Source organism: Manacus vitellinus, unplaced genomic scaffold, assembly GCF_001715985.3.
Source record: "Manacus vitellinus isolate BGI_N305 unplaced genomic scaffold, ASM171598v3 scaffold_3_pilon, whole genome shotgun sequence".
In the NCBI taxonomy this organism is placed as follows: Eukaryota; Metazoa; Chordata; class Aves; order Passeriformes; family Pipridae; genus Manacus; species Manacus vitellinus.
The window spans coordinates 20,730,807-20,750,840 of NW_021940535.1; the positions used below are offsets into that span (position 1 = coordinate 20,730,807).

Consider the following 20,034-nt stretch of genomic DNA (forward strand, 5'->3'; position numbering starts at 1 on the left):
TACAAAAATGAATTCCCTGTGGCAGGAGAAGTATTCATAAATGTTAAATTCTCACCATATTTTCACATAATGCAATAGTTTCCAAACGTTTTGATCCTGCACCCCAACAGTAAAAGAAATTTTGAGCATGCACCCCAGTATACATATGTTTATTTATTTATAAATCATACACAAGCATGACAGAAGTTCTAGTGTTTTCTTCCTGCACATTAATGAGTCATCTCACACACATCACTTTGGAGACCACTGCTGTAGTGAACAGAAGAACAAATGGCAGCAAAACAAGCATCTGCCCCAGGTATTTGATGTGAATATCCATGCCAAAATCCCGTGGGCTCCAAGCTGGCTACTATAGCTAAGCTCTTCCTAATAGAAATAAAAAGTCAATCTTACCAGTGGTGGTGGTGGAGGGGGCCCTCCAGAAGGTGGTGGTGGAGGGGGCCCTCCAGAAGGTGGTGGTGGAGGGGGCCCTCCAGAGGGTGGCAGAGGTGGTGGAGGAGGAGGTGGTGGTGGCGGCACAGGCATCCGTTCAGATTTCTAGCTTCACACAACTATGAAAAATATAGCCAAAGTCTATGTCCTTGAGGAGAAGGAAGGGAGGAGAAAGAAAAGGGGGAAGAATAAAAAGAAAAAACAAAGAGGAATGTGTTTATACACTGCAAGCTGAAGATTGGCCAAATATCTAGCTCTCGGCAGACTGAAGACTTTTATACTGCACTGTTTCCAAAAATACAGTACGAACAGCCTCATTACAGTTATCTGATGACAACATTCATCTAAAGAGCAAGCTCATAGATCTGGACAAGTGCCATGAGTACCAAACACATAGATGCCAGCCTGTCCAACTTTAACTATTATGTCTTGCCTTAATCTAGCCCATAGCCCTAAAACGCAATTCCGCAGAGAACAAATCACAGCCGACCACATGTAGACACTCCTGCAGGGACAAAAACTCTGTTGACTTTTATGCCAGAGGTTTGCGGCTCTAACAACAGAGTAAGGAAATTTATAAGGTTCAGTGGACTTGCTCAGTGTTTAAAGAAAAAAAGAGAAAAAAAGAGGGACTCCCCCCAATGATTGAATAATAAATGAAGAAATTATTCTACAAATGAAAGCTTCGATTACCAAATTATAGCATGTAAGGACCAGACATTTCGAATCTGAAAATCACCCATGTTTTTCTTGCCATTTTAGGTGTTAACTTTTCACATTTCTTTAGTACACTGACAAAACAGACACATATATTCATAAAAAAGCTATATGCTTTTTTTTTGTTTTAAATCTCCTGCAGAATGACAGCGCATCACTCACTGATTTTCATCTCTAACCCAGCCCTCGGCGTGACTGCATCCCCTCTTAGTCATCTGTAAAGTTAACAAGCAACTCCTGTATTTCATCAGTAAAGTTGCAAGTGAAAGTCCTAGGCAGTGCCAAAGAGAGCTTTCTGCAAGCCATACTTGGTAAATTCTTTTGCTAGTGACTCTTGGACTCTTTGAATATGGTTTTACGTATAGTTTTACATCCATTGTGTCATGACTATCTTCTGAGACTCTTCATAATGTCATGTGAAACAGTGTCAAAAGCCCTAGAATAATGCAAAATATGACATCTGCTATATCTTTCCTTTCTGTAGGGCTTTATTTTAGCAAGAAATTACATTGGTTTGACAGATTTGCTCTTTACTCATCTCCGTAGATGAGAATTCATTTTCCTGTCTTCTCCAAGGATTTCAAAACATTTTTCTCATTTTGATGTTTTACTAGAAATTGATGTTAAGTTGAAAGGACCACAATTCCCAGGCCCTATTCCCCTCGTTTCTCCCTTCATTTTTTAAAGCATGCACTTCATGCTTATCCAGAATCACCAGTATAAGGAGGAGGTACAAAAGTTAAATCAAGAAAAGTTCAGCAGAGAAGACAACATAGAAATGAGGCAAGTTGCAGTCTTTAGGAGAATACCTGGCTGTTTTGTTAGAGGGATAGTTTGGAAGAGGCAATGAAGCTAAAATGCTCACTTCCTACTTAGTGTATGTGAACAATATCCAGACAATACCTGAGTATTTTTCTTCTGCTGTATCTTGTAAAATACTTTGTGGGAGATGAAACGTGGAGTCTATGAAACACTCGCTTCCTCCCTTGAGAGATTGCTATGCAAGGGACTAACATATCAAAGCACCCTGATCTTTAACAGAATTGGTTACAATCACTTTAATAACTGCTTAAGGAAACATTCCAAGAAAGCTGGCATCACAGTGTCTCCACCGTTCTACCATCGTTGTTGCCCTATTCAAAAATCCATTAACAGAAGATATCTCTTTTCCTCAGTTAAGCCATTCAAAAACAGACATAAGGAGAATGAGTCTTCCCAGCTAATAATATGTTTCGGGTTAGTATCTTCCTACCCTGCAATACAGGCCTTTTGTCTTCATTAAGGATTTAGAATGGGAAATATGCTCCTAGTCAAATTAGAAAAAAAAATACAACCCACGCTTCTGTGGCAGACCACATGCATGGCAGCAGGAGGTAAAGCACACTGGAGGCAAGCAGCCGTGAGAGAAAGGAAATGGGAATCAGATCTTGGTATTTAGAAGTCACAATCTGAAATGCCATCAGGTGACTTTTCTAGCTGCCTCTCCACCAGTCCTTGCCCCAGCACCCATTCCTCCAAACCATGCAGCCTAAATTCCAGGACTAGAAACTGTGTGACCATCTATTCAGTGCAGAGGAACTGTTCACCGTGTATCCCACTCCCATATCCTGAATCCTCCTGTCCAGTGACAGCAAGAAAAAATGCATTTCAGGGAGCAGTAAAAAGCAGGCCTCGAATGAAATGCTCTAGACACCATAGAGATTTCCTCCCATGCTGTTTCAAATCCTCTACAAATGAACTATCTTTCAGAAAATTCTGCATATGTGCCTTCTTTTGTCTCTTACCACAAATTCGGAGGCTTGATGTCCTGACCTTGGCATGCTTTTGTGCACACAGGCGAAGTCATGCTTTATATACCACAACTGTTACAGGGTATTGCCTACACAATGAAGAACCATTTTCCACATAAGGGCTCTCTTTGTTCAAGTGGGCTTTGAAAGGAGTGCTGCCACTCTCAGAAGTAGACACTGTATGTCAATAAAGGTAGGCATCTTCAAGCTAACTTACGAGAAAAAACAACTGACTCTTAGGATTTAGTCATAACTGCACGATCTACAATTTTTAATATGTAGGATTTGCTGTGAGAACCTCTTTTGTATTACTGCAGCTATCTCAAGTGGTTTGTATTGAAAGAAAATTATGGAGAAGACTGCAACACTTTCAGTATATCAACACACATTACTTGGAGGCCTTTGTTCCTTGGTTAAAGGCCGTATTTCATTTGCCTCTCCCCTCATTCTGTTGGCAATTTCACACAATAACTTTAGAACATGCTGAGGTTATGGATTTGCACATTATAAGCTAAATAAATTCTGAATTAAAAAAAAGAAAGGAATATCATATTGATCAGTTCTAATGTCTGATAAGAGCCAGACAAGAGGGAAATGTCAAAAAAGATCCTTAAGGCAATGTGCTCTTTCTCCACTGCTCTAAATATACATATTTATGATTGGAAGAGCAGGATCTGAACTATCCCTGAGGGACAGAAATAAAAAGATACAGTTTCAAAAGCTGGCAACAGGTGGAAGGGAGAAACCTATGTGTTTAGCCTCAGTTTGCTAAGACAAGAAGCAATGTAAATCTTAGCTTGACTTAAACATCATAGAACAGAATCAGGCCCAACAATTGCAGAATTTATTGCAAAAAAAAGAAGAAAATCCCAAACCCTGCCTTTTCTAGTCCACCTCCCTACAAAAGCAAGGTTGTACACTTTTTTTTAGTGCTTTCTGAAGTCTAATTTTAGGTGTCCCAAATAATGTGGCTTGTATTATTTCCCTTGGGAAGCTCTTTCACAGTCAAATAACTCTTAGTTCATAATGCCTGACACACAGCCTAATTTCTTCTTCTCTCAGTTTGATCCCATTTGCACTCCACTGCAGATGATTCTACATTGTTCTAAGCAAAATGGTTTCTCCTACTCCTCAGCATCAGCTTTGTGGAATATAAGAACTGTAATTCAGAAATACATTTACAAGGACTTGTTATAGTTTTTGAGATGTTTTAGTTCTCACAAGTCAGTGAACTTCTCATCAGTCAGCAAATATTCTTACTATTCTCTGATCTCAAAACAGCTGGTCTTCTTTTGTTCTATTGGTAAGGATAATTCTAAAACTGGTAATTTCAAGCATCACAGATCGTTTCTTGCATGTTCACACAGTCCTTGTTTGAATAACAGCTGGGTTTAAGAAACACAGCGCAGTCCTCAATGTAGAACCCAAGGGCCTGATTTCTATAGGCCCAAATAAAGTCTCCACCCAGACAATAATTTTGAAGGGTCAGACAAGACATAGGAGGTGTAGATCTTTCTTCATGGACTGCTCTCAAGTCTTGTGCTGGATTTACCTGTGGGAAACACAAAACCTCTTTCTAAGCTTTTCTGTAGATTTGGTCTCGTTTTACCCAGCTACCAGATGTACATAAGCTCTGATCCAAGCACTTCCCAAAGGTCTCCTCCTGAAGTATCACTGCCACAACCCCAGTCCTGGGCTCACACTAAGACAAAGTCCTGCTGGGAGCACAGAGCCGCACTAAGAAACACTGGTTTTTGGACAGCAGCTCACATGTCTCCTGCCACAGTGACACTCAGCAGAACCACCATAGGTCTGCCTGCAAAAACTATTCTAAAATACCTTTACCCATCGTGGAAAGTGAAGACATGAAACAGCTGTATCTTCAATTTATTACAATGTATAAATGGGGAAAAGACAGAGGAAAAAACTAAAACCCAATTATACACAAAAATTAAACACAAAAATGCATTTATACACAAAATTAACTAGTAGCATTTTTTAGATTAGTAAAGTCGTTAGGTCTCTAGGTGGTATAGTCAATAGCACAAAACAACACACAGTTGGAACTGAAAATGGGACCCTTTTAATCAATTTAGAGAAAGGACTGTAAAATAATTGATTCATTATTACTGGATTTGCAATCACTGCAGCTGCACACCCTGAGGTAGGTATTACAGCTTTGGGGAAATGTACAGACTTTCTCCCTTCAAAGTGAAGGCTGGTGTAGATATTTCAAAGGTGTGCAGGAAAGCTTATCTGTTGGTCTTATTTTCTTGATTAAAAACTGAAGGTAAAAAGTAGACCACAAACTCTGGTTTTATCTTTTAACCAGTTTTTATATAAACAAATATGATTTCTTCATTAACAGTACTGTTTGGAGATATAGCTTTTAAGTCCTTGCATTTTAACAGAAAACTAAAATAATTTCAAAATTACATGTGAAAAAACAGCATCAATAAGCATCTGCTTCACTTTCATGACTTGAAAAGTAGACAGCTAACCTAACCGTGTCCCTATTTGCTCCTGTGAAATGTCACTGAGTAAAAGTTGAAATCAGTGGTATGAGCACTCCACAGGTCTTTTAAAGACAGTACAACACCTGATACAGAGAAGAGAAAAAGCCCAGAACAATAGATGTGTGTTACACAGATCAATTATCCTGCTGTCATATCACACAACTGGAAATGACTTGGATAAAGCTTCTGTTTGGAATGAGCTGGTTTAGACTGTAATTATAACAGAATCAAACCATTTAATTTTTAAGCATTGGATGCTACATTTATTTCTTCTTTTTAGTGTGAACAACTTTTTGCGTGTAGAGAACTTAACAAGGAAGAATCAACACCTCTGAATATCCTGTCTCTTTTCTGCCCTGCAAAGATAACCCCATTCACAGAAACCTTGATAGTCTCTGCTGTATTTGAGACATTCAAGAGCAGTGCAGAAGTGTCAAACTGTTAGAACCTTCTTTTAGAGAAGAAAGGCAAATACTCATATACATACCTATCTTACTATATCTATATTTAAACTTTCACATATTTATTCCTATGGCTGACTAAGAAAACTCCTGCCTTTCACCATCTCTTAGTAGACAGTACCTGAATTGTATACAACTTGAGAGAAATTTCTGCTCTCAGTCACCATTTACGCCACTGCAACTAAAGGAAGGATCTGGCTTTTTCAGAAATGTACAAACCTTGAGGGCTCTTCCTCCATTAAATACCTGATGAAACACTCTTAAGCAGCATTTGTCTACACAGAGTCTGTAGGATTGTCTCACAGCACGTAGCAGTATCCTGAATTTAAGCCAAGGACTGTAAGTTCATCTCATCTTGGACTATTTCCACCAGGCAGTTAAGGGCTGCACCTCCTTTCTGCCTAAAAAAAACCCAGCATGACTCTTATTCTCTCAGGAGCCTGATAACACTGCAACAAACTGTCTGGGGTTGCCACAGCAGAGATTACAGGAATTTAGGGACACTTTGCTTCCATGTGTGCTGTGGGCAGATCTCTGCTGGGTTCCCTATGGTGCTGAGACCAGAAATTTAAGTGCTGTGCCTTGACAAACCTCCCTTCAGAGGCAAAGCTGTGCAGATGACTTCACATCCCTATAATGACTATTTCAGGGTGTAGCTTCCTCTGCTCCATGGGGATCTGTCATAGAAGATTGATTGCTGTAAGGGAGCAGAATAAGAGAATTCGTCATCCTCCTTTAAATAAGGAGTAAGAGAAAAGAACAACACACACAAAGAAGAAATATATTGTGCCTATTGTAGCATTAACCTGAAATTGGAGAGTCCAAAGACAAATGAGGTAAATTAGAAGCAATTAGGACTTGCACAAAGACATAACTTTGCAAAGGAAACAATTTATACAAAGGGTTTCCTTGAAATTAATACCGTATCATCCATGCAAAAGCAGACATGGCCTGTTTCACTGCCAGTTATACAAACAGTGGTGAATTTGATATACAGTCATTAGCAAAGTTAACCATTAGCCTAAGCTAAAGAAAGTGAAGCTCAGTGGAAGTTCAAGGTCATTGCCACATTCTGAAGGCAACTGTTTATTTATTATACTCCTCAAGAGTTTCAGTGTCCACAGCACTCGAGCTCTCTCAGTAAGGGCAATTTGATGTTCCAGGTTAACACTTGCAAGTTTTTCAGCCTCTGTCAAGTAAATAGTATGTTTTCACATAATTATTAATGATACATTTCTTTATAGGCATTCATAAATTAATTCACTATAATTTGTATAATATAGAATTATTTGAAAAGTATACCTGTACACACAGAATGGTTTTCACCAAAAGATATCCTCATGTTTTTTAACCAATTCCCTCAACAGAAGAAAGTTCTGCTTTCCAATTAAGTAGCTAGTGTCAAAATGGAAAATGCAAACAAGGCAGTATTAAGCATCTTGCTTTTCTATATTTGCTGTAGACAATTCAACAACTGTTTTCAAATGCCAGTCAAGTGAAAAGAATTTGCAAACGTGGGTATTGGAAGACTACAGGACTTTGAAAATCCATGTCTGAAATAATTCTAAAATTTTCCCTTTCAACCATACGATGTTTTATCAGAGATCCTGTTTTCACATCTTTCCATCTTGAAAAAAATAATTTGTTGAAACCTGTACGTGTGCTGTGTCAGGCTGACACCTATCAGATTAAGGAACAGTCTAATACCAGCAATGCAAGGAAAATGAATCTTGAAATTCAACATGAGTCATTCTTCCTTTCAGTACAGTATGAATATCAGGCCCCAGCACAGGGTCACTGTATGTGATAAGGAAATTTGTCTTTCACAAGAGATGTAAAACATGATGATCTGGTCACCTGCAGGAATAAGTTGCTGGGGAAATCCTCGTCTCAAAGAAAGAATGGGAAGCTTTTATCCTGGTTTTCAGCAGTTGTGATTACTTAATTCCCCTTCAAAATCAATTTCCAGTGTTAAAAATGTTAACCCTAATGGTCTAAGAAATTAAACTATAACTTCTGAACATGCTTATACATTCTCACTTAGATGCCCCTATCTGTCAATCCTCTTGAAACCACTATTCCATTTCAATGACATAGTTGATATCTTCATCTTAGATGTTCTTTACACCAGGGTAAGGCTTCAATACTTATAAATAAAATGTACATAAACCCCTCTGCTATTAAGGAAGGCTTGCTACACTACCATAATACTGCTTTTTTTGTATTTTAACTAATTCATTCTTCTGAAAAAATAAAATGCAAAGTGTTCTCACTGTCCCTTTAGTGTCAAAGCTGATGTCAGACTTCCTATGTGCATGAAGGTGTAAATATGCCTTCTTGTACAGAAAATTGTTAGCTGTTTTTAAAGGCAATGCACAAAATATCTACTTCCAGACTTATATCAGTTTACTCAGGACAATAATTTCACTTTGTGCAATGAACAACAAATTGCAGTTGCAACTGCAGCAACAACAAAAAAGTCCCTGACGAAAGATGTTTTGATCTGTAGCGCTAGTTCTGAATTGCTAATAAAACAAAGCTCTCAGAAGTTTTACCAAATTTTACCAAATTGAAGGTTCATCCCTTTGATTTATTAAAGGACTTCAGCTGTAACTCTTTGTGACAGTCATTTTACTCAGAGAGGAAATTGAGATTGATACCCACCTTTACACACAGCATAAGCGATGAACACCAGAAATCCAAAAATACTCAACTAACTTGGAAGAAGGAAAATAATTCTAGGGATTAACGTCAGTGGAGTATTTTTTGCATTTGCGTCTGTCATAGACACAAAGGACCAAAGTGGTTGTCTACAGTTTTCCTTCTTTGAACAGGTAGATCAGAATCCACTCCCAAGGATTCTTCTAGTGCAACCAGTATTTGCTACCATCAGGCCAAGCAGGGTAAAGACAAGTATTCACTCATTTCCGCTAATTCTGGTGTCAAGTTTTATCCTGGTTTTGGACTCCAGCTTTCACTTTGCTCAGTCTGGATCTGGCCCTTCCTCTATATTTCACTGTGAATATTTCTCCTCTTTTCTAGTGGTTTACCAGTCTCTCCATTCCTCCTCTCCACATTCGTCTTTGTCCTTCTCACCATTCACCTCACATGTCACCTGCTGCCAAGGCAAGGCAAGGCAAAAGAAGCCATTTCATTTAAAATGTAGAGTCATCTGCTCTGGCGAAAGAAACACGGCACATGGTACAAAAGTACCTAATTCTGCATGATACTAGAGGCTCAGCACAGGTTGCTAGTACTGAGAAAAAAGAGAAGAAATGCAGAACTAGGCTGATCCAGCTCTGAAAACAACAGGAAATGTGATTCTAGGAGGTACCAGGAGGTATATCCTGACTAGAGCTGGTAAGTATTAAGGCCAATGTGCAAAGCTCCACCTGATGGATTGGATAAAAGACTGAAGTATTAGAAAAAACAACCAGGTAGAACAGCCTTGGCAGAGGAAAGGACCAAAGCGACCACAGTATACTCATTCTGCAGCTACACCAGGCCTTTACAGCTCCTGGTACAACTTGTTCAGAGCAAGCTCAAGTACCCCCACATGGCACTACATCATTTGTCCTACTGTTAAGTCAATGTAAACTCATGATCACTTGATCCAAGAATATTTTGTACAATCTGCTTTTGCATAATTTCCTTGCTACTTAGTAGTTTCAAGGCTAAATAAGGCTTTCATTCTGCATTAAATGCCCTGTTAGGCCCCACATCCATCACTCACATGGTACACTACAGAGGTACTCTCCACCCTCTCTGCCAATCTACTGATTTAGGGACTAATTCATCTCTTATTATTTTTTTATGCTAAATTTTCCTTTATCTTCAGTAGAAGTGAGGTCAATTCTTTAGGGTTTAATTCTGAAAATACTCAAGGAAATACAAGCTGCAGCAAGAGAAATAACATTACTAACTTGTGACGAGCTGTTCACACTCACACAACTGACCACTTAAATCAATTTTCTGTCCAAATCCTGGGCAGAATTTGACAGATATTTTTGCAGCAATTCACGCATCCCCAAGAGGAGCAAACATTTCCTCTGAAAATAAGTTGCTAAAAACACAGTTCATTTTCTTGATAGGTAAGCCTGGCTTGCCTTTTATGCACCTCCTGATTTTTTTTATGTGCCTACTCAACAAACCCAGCAGATCTATAGATTTTAAACAGATATGGTGTTATTTCTTTTCTTCTTTAGCATACAAAAAACATACATAACTGACTTGGACAAAAGCCCAAAACCTGTCAGGACTATTTTGTATACAGCCAGTAGCACTCACATATATACATTTTTCCTTGCACAAAACTGTGACAGTTAGGAAAGCAATAACATTATACGTTTCAAACAAGAGGATACAAAAGAGAAACAAAAGACCCCAAGACTTCCCTTCTGATCCAGTACCATATTCTGCTCTCCTCTTTTTTCCTTTTTTGTTACATATAATGAAGAAAGGAAAACATGATATAGCAAGTGGAAAAAGTTCAATGGTACAACAGTCATTTACAGACCTGTGTATAGCTTGTGAAAGAGACCAACACAAAGGGGTTATTATCTCTCAACCTGTTCATTCACTTTGTTCATTTTACCCCTCTCTTATGAATCAAGCAGAAGCAATGCAATTTCTAGCCAACACTTCCATTTATCAAGGCAGATATTCTAGTTGCCAGCAGTGTAAATGAAGTATATAGCATATCCATTACATAGAAGCTGCAGAGCAGACACACAGTTTTAGTTTTCTTAGACACTTGTAAGAGCAGGGTCAAGACTGAGCAAGTGCTTTCATGCTGAATTTTCTGTTCTTATGTTTAGTGAACTTAATCTTTCAGGGACCTTTGGTCCAGTTTTCCTCTGCTTTTCACTTTATCACTTATACTATACCTATAGTATAGCTGTTATGTTGCTCTCCTCTGCCTGGACTGGCTACAAAATGACACCATTCAATCACAGAGGGTTGTAACAGCAGTGAAAGATGACACGGAGTCAATGAAAAGAAGAATCAGGCTCTCCATGTGTGATCTTATTTGAGAGAGAGGTATTTCTGGTAGTGAAATCCATTTCAGCTGTTATCTCAATTACCATGGAATGAAAACATGCTTTTCACACCTTATGAAAATCCTTTAGCTGTTTCACATAGTTTTGAAGCAATCCAAAGGCAGCTGTCATGTATGTAATACTGAATAAACCCACTTGATGATCTCAGAAATCAAATTAAGGTGGGCATATTAAAAAAAAATACAATTTTGTCTAAAAATACAACCTCTTTCTCTCCAATCTGGAAGCCCCAAGGACATTTTTTCTGTTTGCACTGTTTATACCTCTGTTCACCCTGACTACAAAGCCACTGGACAAACTTGATGCAGAATGACCACAGATGAAAATGCAACTGTGAAGTACCATTAAGGTTTTGCTACTATAAGTCATTTTTCAGAAAGCTTCAGCCTTTCAAAGACAGTAACTACTTTGTGTAAGAACACAAACTAATTGAGGAAGATCTGTAAGAACAGTGGTAAAGGCATTACAGAAAGCTGCATCTCGAAACAGCACTGCAACCATGAGTAACTCGGTGTAATGTGAGTACCAAAGACTTCTAGATAAAAGACTTCACTAGATACTATACTTCATTATTGTGTTTATTAAGACACTAATTTTACATATCTTCTGAAGAAGACTGGAATCTTTATTCTGGCACAGCAGAACCTAGTATCATTTTTCCCAGAGCTTCAACTTTTCATCTGTGATCTCATTTATTAGACCTTACATGAACTGCATGAAATACCCACATAATAACGCAGCAAACACTCACACATATCCAGGATCAGTAACTTATGGAAATCAAGGGTAAGAGAGCTAACTGAGCCTGTCCGGTCTCACCTGCTTTTGAAGACTGAACTGAACTTGTCCCAGTCATTGAGCACAGAGAAGAAAAGCTTCCACAAAAGCAGTTGCTTCTGAAAAATATTGTAATTCTTATAGATGAGTGATGACTAACAAACATATAAAGAGATTTCACACCAATATTTTCAGTGATTTGTTTCTCTTTGTAGGTAAAATATTTTAAAATATTAATATTAAACTATTTAATACTTGACATCAGCTAATATATATTTTCAATATAACAGAAAATAGTAAATTATGTTATTTTACTTTGAAGCTCTTAATATCTATTAAAATGTGCAAATATTTTTCTATTTGTTATGTCTAAGACATTGTTTTCCATTCAAGGTCTTCTTTTTAGAGGACAACGAGTTTCCCAAAATACTGATCTCATAAAGCAACAAAATTACTAAGTATAAAGAGTATGAGGATCTGGCTATGTTCTGTTAAGACATTCAGCAAACACTGCTGACTTTTATGATGTGATTACCGAGATGTTACACTGCTATGTTTTGATTTGTTGTTAAAAAACAACTTTCTGCAAATTCAGACTTAGTAGTCATTATTTACAGAGTCCGAGCATTGATTGTACATCCCTTACTGGAGTAACTGAAATTGAGATGTTACAGTATCTTTATTATATTTCCTCTTGGAAGTGCCGATGGAGAGAGAGAAAAAAAGAGCAAGTTGCTTTGTATTATACTACATGACTTGATAAATACAGTAATATGTTGCCTTTTTCAATGCAGTACAATCACAGAATCTGAATTTCAAGTACTTCTCAATCATTTTCAGGAATAGATCCAAACCAGCAGTAACTTGAGAACTGCAGCTAATGAAATAAGCATTGCTTCTGCCCCTAAGCAACCAAAGCCTGTATGCAAAGCTGATCAAACTATTTATACACTCCAGTCTTTAGAGAAAAATCTATCCTTGATTAATAAGAAAAATAAGTTTCATCCTTTATCAGAAGCTGGTACAGGTATCTACATTTTTGTGCAATTTTGTATGCCACTTTGCCAACTGGAGCCTCACTATTAATAAGATGTTGTAAATAACACTTAAGAATGTTTAATAATGATGTCACTATAACATCAAGAGTGGTTACATGTTGGCTGCTAAGCCCCATTCCCTAACCTATATCTTCAACAGGAAAAGCATCAACTCCTACAGAATTCTTTCTGATTATGAATCTAACCCAGTTTTTGTCCCCGTCATCTACAGCAAAACAGCCAAAGTATCCCATCAGTTTAGCAAAACAAACTTACACAATCTGCTTTATAAGTCCCACACTGAGCCTCTCATATGTTATCTTGCACATGGAAGCCGGTACCTGATGGCAAAGCAGACTCAATCTTTCCACTGCGCTCCGGGCAATGTCCCGTACGAGCCGTGGGTGGCAGCAGCGTCTGCACCGCCTGCACATTCCAGCCGGGACACTGTTTTGGGTCACAGGTTCGCGCAGTGAACGGGAACCATCCCCACGCACACATACCTAACAAGTGTCCCAGCTCTGACTGCCATCACAGAATAAAGTTATATTCATTTCCGTGATCATCTGCCCTGTGGCTTGTCTTTCAGTACAAAGTACTCGAACCGAAGACGTTAAAAGTGATGAAACAAATGCACGTTGTTAAATAAACAGGAACTTGTGCTGGATATACAGATGGAGAAACTGAAAACACTGATAGTATCAGGAAGCAGTTCAACGATTTGATTCATGCAGCATGCGCAAAAACAGGTATCGCTGTTATCACAAATTCAGTCTGAACCAGGAGGAGCGCTTGCAGACTTTAGCCCACAAATTCAGACTGTCAAAAACCCGTTCTGCGTTGAAATCATCAACCTTTATCTTATACCAATGTCTTATCTCCTAAATCAGGCTTATTTTGCTATCTTTCAGAAACCTTACTTAATAATATTCCACTTTCAGAACAAAAGAAACCACAAACGCATGCTGGTCTGATGTGTCCTTCCTATTCTGAAATTCATTAACTTCTTGAGCGATACAAACCCACCCTCCCTCCATACCGCAGAGATGGAAGCTGTCACATAACCCACTTCTGCTATGCCTTTGCAAACTCCGAGCATATCTAAAGAGTAATAACAACCCCCCCCTTCACATCTTTTACCAACACGCTCCCTGCTGCTCTGCATTAGCGCCAACAGGCTTATGCAAAAGTGACGAGATTTTAGTCTCAATTTTATCCATGTTAATTATTATTACACCTTTTAGAGCTTCTTTCTAACACTTCCCCAGCATTCCCCTTCCAATATGTACTTAAGTATTTAATACACAGTAGCTTTTACAATCGCTCAGCCCCGTTTTCTCAGGTGACCTATTCCAGCACATCTACTGCAAGGACGAGAACTAGGAAAAAAAAAAGTTCTTCCCATCCACTGCCGCCTGAAAACAACCCATTTTTCCTCTGCTTGACAAAACAGAAGAGCAGCACCACGCACAGGCTGTGCCTGACCTGCAGCCTCGCTTCCTCCGCCGCCGCCGTGAGTAACCCCATCTCAGGGGCGCGGGTGTCCCCGCCACCCTGTGCCCTCCCGGGGCCGGGGACGACCCGCGGCACCAAGTTTGTCCGCTGAGTCCTCCCGGCCCCCGCAGCGCGGGGGGAGCTCCAGCCCCGGCCCCCGCTATCGGAGGGCAGAGGAGGCGGCCGCCACGCCCCCACCCTGGCGCTCTCGGCTCGCTCGGACAGCGAGGCAAGTCGGGGGCACCGGGGACTCCCACCCTCGGCAGCAGCAGCGCTGCCCACCCGTGCCCACCTGCTCGGCGGCCGCGGCCGTCGGGGCTCCTCCCCAGGCAGAGGGTGCCAGGTACGGCGGCCTCCCGCCTCCCTGGCTGGGGGCGGGGGCAAGGGGCGGGGGTAGGTGGGGGGAGTCTTAAGATCTTGAGGGGAAAAAGTCCGCCGCTGATTTCAGGAGGGAATAACAATAAATATCTTTCTTTAAAAAGTAGTGATTTAACACACACACTGCCCACCCGCGGGCCCCACCTTCTATCCCCACCCTTGGGAGCGCGGCGGCTTTTGCGCGAGGGTGAAGTTCCAGGTGCAGCCTGGCACACCCTCCCACGTGTTTGTACCTTGGCAGAGCCGAGGCTGTTTTTAAAAGTCCGCGTGGACACCAAAATGCTCCCCCGTGGCACGGAGAAAAGATGCCACTACCCTGTCCCCTTGCCAAACCCCATCCACCTGCAGAACCGCTTCTGGCCAGCAGCTTCGCGAGGGCCTGTGCTCGGAGCTGGCTGCGTCCCCTTGTTTTTTGTGCCCTAGATTGTGCACTAGAAACAACTGGGGGGAAAAAAAAAATCTTGTTTTCTTCTGTCTTTATTTCAATGCTGTTTGCAGATGGGAATGTTATGGCCTCGCCCTAGTGAGCCTTCCATGTTTCTGTCAGGGTGAGGGACTTGCTGCGAAGGGAGCTCCTGGACAGCTGGAGGAATGGAGCAGCCCCAGTTTGTCATGCACAAGTGCCTCATGAGAATGATGCTGAATAACTTAAAAATCCTAGAGTGGGTTCTGGTCTGCCCGTCAACCTTTGGATGGTCTATTCCAGTGGCTGAGAGGCAGGCCCATCTTCACTGGATTTCTCTGGAAAACCTTTTTTGTTGTAGAAATGTAAAATTGGGTTTTTCAGTGCCCTGCTCGATTATAAAGCAGTCCAGACAAATCAATGTCCCTTGGATTCAAAGGATGGCAGTCAGCCTGAGGTTGGTGGAAAGTCAACAATGGGCTGTGGCACCTCTGCTCATCAGGGCAGGGGCACAAAAATCAGTGCTCTAGATCTCCGTCTCTTGTATGTCCAGGGGTGTGAGTTTGATTTATTGTTCTGAAAATATCCTCCTGATTGCTTGTCAAACTAAATAATTCTCAGCCCCATGTATCTGCCTCAGTTACTTCTACAGCAGTCAGGAGCTCTAAAACCATTTCCATCTGGTCACTAGTTTGAACCTTAAAGCACAAAACAAAGCCAAGAGGGTCAGAGGTAGTGCCCTAGAAAAATAAAAATGTAAGCATTTACTTAAAATATATATATAAATAATACCACACTTGAAAACAGGTTTCATTATTCATGCAAATTAATCTCAGCTGAGATTTGATTTTAGATTGCTAATGCTGAAATGAACTTTGTCCACCTTTTGGATTAGCTGGAAAAGTAACTTCAGGGGAACAAGCTGCAAAAGTGCAGAAAATAATTGGTTATGTGCTGTCCCTATGACTTTTCTTTCACTTACTTTCTTTCACTTCCCTGCAAGGTCTACATAATGACTGGAGAATTTGTACAGTGCAGCAGTGACCATTTCCACCTATGGAGCTGAACTGACCTAGTACAAAAATTACACACTGGTCTAGTCTGAAATAATCAGCTTTACCTGTGGTCCATAGTTCACATACATTTTAATACACTGCAGTAGGTATTACTTGCCTCTTGGCTAGTTACAGAAACCTGTTGTGCATTAGATCTCATTAAGAGAATCCTACTGGATTGCATGCCTAGGAATGATAAAAGTCTCCTCTTTCTGTTTTGTTTGTGAGAGACATAGATGAGAAGGGAAAAGGAAAGAAGTGCTCCGTTTCCAATGCTGAATCGGAATGAAGGTATTTCTGGAGATGGTGGTGGAAGAGGCCAAAGACTCCTGTACAAGCTGCAAGGGGCTCTGTGAAGGCCAGTGCACTGAAACCCCCATTTCTTCTGGTTCCTCACATGAAATCCTCCTCCTCCTCCTCCTCCTCCCAGCTGCATCCAAGATCGCAGAAAGGGCAATGCAGTGGGGACAAAACTGACTCCAAATCATTATATAGAATGTGCTTTTTTGGTGTTTCATTATACACCAATTTAAGATTATTTGAAATGCTTTAAATACAGAAAACTTGACTCAAACATATTTGTAGCTAAAACTATGTTTCACAATGCATAGCCATAAATGTAATTTTATTTCCCATACATTCCATCAGCATTACTGTTAAAAATTAAGTTGTGTACCACAATTATATTTTTACTCTTGGCCAATACATTTTAACACGGATCAAACAATACATAATTTTCTTCAGAACAGGAGAATCTCGGTATGAGTCTTAGACTCAGACTGCTGGTTCCCTGTGGTTCCTTGGTACCAAGTTGCAAGCAACTGCAAGGCTTTTTTTGGGTTTTGTCACAGATTGGGAACATATCTCCCAGGTCAATCTGGAGAGTACAGCCCTGGTCTGACATCTTTTTATTCCAGAACAGACAGCTGCTACATCTGTCATTTTCTCCTACCTTTCCTTCCTTTGCCATGTCTTCCACAGCTGAACCCCAGCTGAAGGCATCTTAAGCCTTGACAGCCTTAATGAGAAATTTTGCACCCTTCCATTTCCGGTCCTGGACCTTTTGAGGAAAGCCAAATTCCTTATGAGCCTATAATTTCTGAAACATTACAAATGTGTAGTCTAACAAGAGTATGAACAAAAGGCACGATAAATCTAACCTAAAACAGGAGGAAGCAGAATCTCTGTCCTCTATACCAAGAAGCCATGGCTGTTAAAGACAGGAGAGATGTGAATGGCCTGCGGTGACACATCACAGTATCTCGTGTGCACTGACAGAAATGTGATTTTGATTCATCAGTTTTTACTACAAATAAATGAAAATTAAAACAAAAGCCCACTTCATAGGAGTTTCCTCCTATTCATAACTTGTTCAATACTAGATGATGATTATTCTTAGCAACTATACCATTGACCACTTCTTATTTAAAAATATCCCTCTACACAAAAAGTGTATTTATGTCACTGCCATCCCTAAGACTCCTCTAGATCCTACAAAAGAAAATGAAAAATATATGAAATAAATGAAACCATTTAAGAGGAAATAAAAAGTGTCCCAATCAGAGGAAAAACAAGAACAATTTGGCATAGTTACTAATTTTGAGTAGAACAATCTGGGAGACTTCACTGGCATGTGTCAACATAAATACTTGCCAAAGAAGGTGCTTATACTTACGTAAGTACTTATGCTTTTTTTCCCCTCCACACAATATAAGATAATGCTGAGAATCTTCTTACAGCGTTTGTACCTTTGTATTTTGAATAAGAAGCACATGTAAAGCTTTCTAGTCACCACTGTACACAAACAAAAATTACATAACTTTAATAGAAAAAAGAATACTTTAAATTTTGATCAGGGCTAAATATATCTTCATAAACTGTGAATTGTTTTGTATTTGTCATTATTTATGCATGCATTTGTAAGAAATAAAAAAATACCTATAGGTCAAGGCATTTGTGAATAATGTAAAAAATAGTTTTTGCATAAAAACGCATGAGACTTAAAAGCTTAAGAGCAAAAATAACAAAAAAAAAAGTTTATTCCTTTCAGGGTGCCGTTTGATTATACTTGTGAATAGCTTTCAACATTTGAAAACTCTGTTACAATAATAGGCTCAGCCATTGTGTTTGATGACTTTGTTAACTTTAGAGCTAATACAGTTCACAGAGACATTCCCATATATTTGTCTCCAAATATTGGTAATTCCCTTATTATCAGTACAAATTCTGTTCTTTCTGTAGAGAGTTAATAATAACTCAAAACTTTAATTTGCTCTAATACATTTTAGCAAGGAATTCCTAAAAGTGCCTGAGTTGTTTGTTACAGAACAATGGACCCATGTTTACAAATGCAGTTTAGACTGCAATACTGAGGAAAGCTGTAGACAAATAATTAGTAGAGATGATTTCCCTAGAGGAGAATATTAGTGTTTACTTTTTTTTTATGTTTTTAATCCAAATCCTAAACCCTTACTCCTGATCTTGTTGAGCAAGCTCTTTGCTGAGTTCATTGGAAATGTTGTCTAAGTACATTCAGGCTCATAGTAAATAATTAGTGCCCAATGTCAATTCCTCCGCTAATTGTATTTCTTCTGCTTATTTCTGTTTGTGCTGTGAGATGTCTGAAAAAGTATCTCTTAGTAAGAAAGCTTTGGATTTTCCTCGGTGCTTGGTTCTGCCATTCATTTTCTGCATGACCTCTGTGAAACTACTTAATCGCTTTTAATAGCGTGAGTGGAACAAGAATGCATTCATTAATATTTGTGAGGCTGCCAGATACTATGCTGTTGCAAGCATTTACAGTACTTAAAAAAAAATTATAATTGCACTATCCAGCTGGTTAATGTTTATCCAGTTACTGAACAGCTAAACAAAAAGCAGACAGGCAAGACCTACTGCTTCTTCTCCATCAGTATTGAATTTGAAAGAAATTTTTCCATGTTAAAGCTGCAGAATTAGGCAGTAGATGAAATACCATTAGCAGGCCTCTGTAGAGAATAATGAACTGAAAGCATGCCTAGTGCTAGTCTGCAATTAGGGTGAAAAGTGAAATAGGGCAAGAATCAGAATACCATTTTGGGCTCTTGCTTTTCAGAGCATACCTTTTTCATCCCCACCAGGGGGAGCGTACTTGAAGATAATAATTAATAGGCACAAATAGCGTGTTTAAAGAGGGTGGTTTCCTTTACCATTTTCTTGAAATAGAAAGGTACTTTTTGATCTTTGCAAGCCATTCCCCCCTCCACCCCCAAACTTAAATTCCTTTTGCTTCAGCTGTCACATTGTAGCAGAGACGCAGCATGAGTGTTTTTCTACATCCTGGCTTATTATTCTGAACACTTCTATTTTTAAGCATTGATGTCAAGTACAAGATATAGCTCAGAGTTTACCTAGAACAGGATGTTAAACAGCAAATGAAGCTCTCCTACAACATGACACAGGATGTAGGAGCTTAGGTATTAATGCAGTCAAAGTGAGGTGAGAGTCTGTATCTGTCCAGCTGGAGTACAAGCGCCCAGGCAGTCCCTACTGCTCCTGATGGTAATTTGGGCATAACTGACTGTTCTCAGCAAATTATTGTACTTTCTTGTACTCTACCTCTAGGCTGCTCCTCTTCTCTGTCTTGTTCACCACCAGTCAAACCTGAAATACTGTTCAACTCTGCAGTCCTTAAAATCATGCTCATATAGAGGGGCCAGTTTATGTTGTTGAGTAGTAGGAGACAGACAGGCAGCAGGTCTCATTTGTTTGCATAAGTAAATTTTCAGTTTTAGCATGTGGATACATTATTGAAAATCCTTCAGATTTTATTTGAAATAATAATTTGGCCCTTTGTGTCTAAAGAAAAGTATAGCCTCATCTGAAACTAAGATTTCTCTTTTGAAACCAAGAAATTGGTTGGTAAAGCACTGGAA

General features: G+C 39.5%; 1 protein-coding gene across 1 annotated transcript in view; it reads right to left on the bottom strand.

Moving 5' to 3' along the window:
* The window catches only part of WIPF3 (WAS/WASL interacting protein family member 3), a 34,790-nt gene extending 21,559 nt beyond the window's left edge, over window positions 1-13,231 (bottom strand). The window contains 2 exon segments of the mRNA XM_029961962.1: window positions 394-580; window positions 13,067-13,231. Of these exon segments, the coding sequence (XP_029817822.1) occupies window positions 394-525 (132 nt within the window). The 5' untranslated portion in view covers window positions 526-580; window positions 13,067-13,231.
* Between the last annotated feature and the right edge of the window lie 6,803 nt (window positions 13,232-20,034).